The sequence below is a fragment of the Rutidosis leptorrhynchoides genome, chromosome 1, assembly GCF_046630445.1.
Source record: "Rutidosis leptorrhynchoides isolate AG116_Rl617_1_P2 chromosome 1, CSIRO_AGI_Rlap_v1, whole genome shotgun sequence".
In the NCBI taxonomy this organism is placed as follows: Eukaryota; Viridiplantae; Streptophyta; class Magnoliopsida; order Asterales; family Asteraceae; genus Rutidosis; species Rutidosis leptorrhynchoides.
In genome coordinates this window covers 198,635,387-198,637,821 of record NC_092333.1, presented here as the reverse complement: position 1 = coordinate 198,637,821, position 2,435 = coordinate 198,635,387, and the positions used below count along the sequence as shown (strand labels likewise).

The 2,435-nt window shown below is 38.9% G+C and overlaps 1 protein-coding gene across 1 annotated transcript; it reads left to right on the top strand.

Annotated features, from left to right (window-relative positions):
* Window positions 1–617: 617 nt before the first annotated feature.
* LOC139893595 (uncharacterized) lies at window positions 618–1,437 on the top strand. Its single transcript, XM_071876759.1, has 2 exons — window positions 618–1,010; window positions 1,114–1,437. Exons 1-2 carry the CDS (start codon window positions 618–620, stop codon window positions 1,435–1,437), a joined length of 717 nt encoding a protein of 238 aa, XP_071732860.1.
* Window positions 1,438–2,435: the final 998 nt, after the last annotated feature.

The window sequence follows — 2,435 nt, the reverse complement described above, 5'->3', positions numbered from 1 at the left end:
AGTCAGTGTTTCATATTAGTAACTGTGCCAAAGCCGAGTGTGTAAAGTTTGCTACTTGCACACTACAAGATAGAGCTTTGACCTGGTGAAACTCAGTTTGCAAAGCTAAAGGTATCAATGTTGCTTATGCCACCCCTTGGTAAGATATCAAAACCCTTATGATTGCTGAGTACTACCCCGATAATGAAATCCAAAAGATGGAGACAGAGTTATGGAACTTAAAGGTTGTTGGGACTGATCTTACTACTTATACCAACCACTTTTTGGAATTGGTTATGATGTGTCCTGCTATGGTTCTAACTGAAAGGAAGAAAATCGACCGTTATATTAACAGTCTTTCTAAAAATATTCAAGCTAACATTCATTATTCCAAACACCAAACATTGCAAGAGACCATTAATTTAGCAAATGATCTCATGGATCAAATTAATCAACGTGCTGCTGTTGAAGGAAAATCAAGAGATAGTAAAAGAAAGTGGAGTGGAAATTCTAACTCCCAGTCATCCAAAAAGCAGGAAGTTTCTGGAAAGGGATATCAAGGAAAGGCGCCTTATTATTCAAGGTGCGAGAAGCATCATGAGGGAAGATGCACTGTGACTTGAGGAAAGTGTAAGAAAATGGGACACCTGGCCAAAAACTGCTGGGAAAAGACTCCTGGTACCGCAAATACTCCTGCTACTAATACTGGTGCCGCTAAGACGTGTTATGAGTGCGGTCAGAAGGGGCACTGTAGAAATGAATGCCCAAACAAGAAGGGGCCAGAGAAAGGAAGAGGTAGAGCTTTTAATATCAATGCTCACCAGGCTCATATGGACCCTGACTTGGTTAATGATACGTTTCTTCTAAACAATCACATTATTTCAGTACTGTCTGAATGTGGTGCCAACAGAGGTTTCGTATCCATAGAATCTTGTTGCATGCTTGATAAAACCCATGTACCCACAGACACTAAGCACTTTATTGAACTGGTGAACGATAAGCTTATGAAGGCTGATAAAATCATAAATACTGTACTTAACTTTTAGAAGGAAAACCATTTTTGTTGGACATGATGCCTATTGAATTACGAAGCTTTGACGTAGTAATACGAATGGACTGGTTGTCTAAGAATAGAGCCGAAGTCATGTGTTACAAGAAAAAACACGTATACCCCTTGATAGTGGAGAAAATTTGACAGTTTTTGGGGATAAAAATATTGTAAAACTTAACCTGATTTCGTGCATCATGGCACAAAAATATCTGAGAAAAGGCTATCATGCTATCCTAGCACATGTGAAAAAGATAGAAACCAAAGAACAGCAAATTGAAGATGTACCAAGCGTTAGAGAATTCCCAAATGTTTTCCCCAAAGAACTACATGGTCTTCCACCTCATAGATCGGTAGAGTTTCAAATTGATCTCGTACCCGGAGCAACACCTGTTACCCGATCACCATAAAGATTGGCACCATCAGAATTAAAAGACTTTTCCAACCATTTGCAAGAATTGTTGGATAAATGTTACATCCTACCAAGCTCATTTCCATGGAGAGCTCTCATTCTCTTTGTCAAAAATAAGCATGGATCCCTGCAAATGTGTATCGACTATCGCGAGCTAAAAAAGTTGACTATCAAGAACACGTATCTTCTACCAAGGTTTGACGATCTATTCGACCAACTGTCAGGATCATCTGTAATTTGAAGATTGATTTGAGATCTGGTTATCACCAATTGAGGGTGAAGAGTGAAGATATCTCAAAGACAGCGTTTACAACTCGTTATGGCCATTACGAATTCCTAGTGATGGCATTCGGGTTTACAAATGCTTCTGCAGTATTCATGGACCTCATGAATCGTGTATGCAAGCCCTATATGAACAATTTTATGATCGTGTTCATCGATGAAATCTTGGTATACTCGAAGAGTAAAGAGGAACATGAGCAACATTTGAGACTACTGTTAGAACTACTCGAAAATGAACAATTGTACGCGAAGTTTTTGAAGTGCGAGTTTTGGCTACCAAAAGTACAATTCCTTGGTCACGTGGTTAGTAGCCAAGGGATACAAGTAGTCCCAACCAAGATTGACTCTATTAGAAACTGGGAAACACCTAAGATACCAAACCAAGTGTGACAATTCTTAGGTCTTGCTGTTTATTAAATGAGATTCATTGAAGGTTTTTCTACGATTGCAGGACCGTTGACTGCCTTGACTCACAAAGACAAGAAATATGAATGGTCTAATATTCACAAGTTTGCTTTTCTACTTCTGAAATAGAAGTTAACATATCCTCCTATTTTTTCCTTACCAAAAGGGAATGATGACATTGTCATATACTGTGACACATCCCGCCAAGGTTTTGGTTATGTCTTGATTCAACGACAAAAGGTCATTGCTTACGCCTCCCATCAACTGAAGATTCACGAATAGAACTACACCACACATGATCTAAAACTT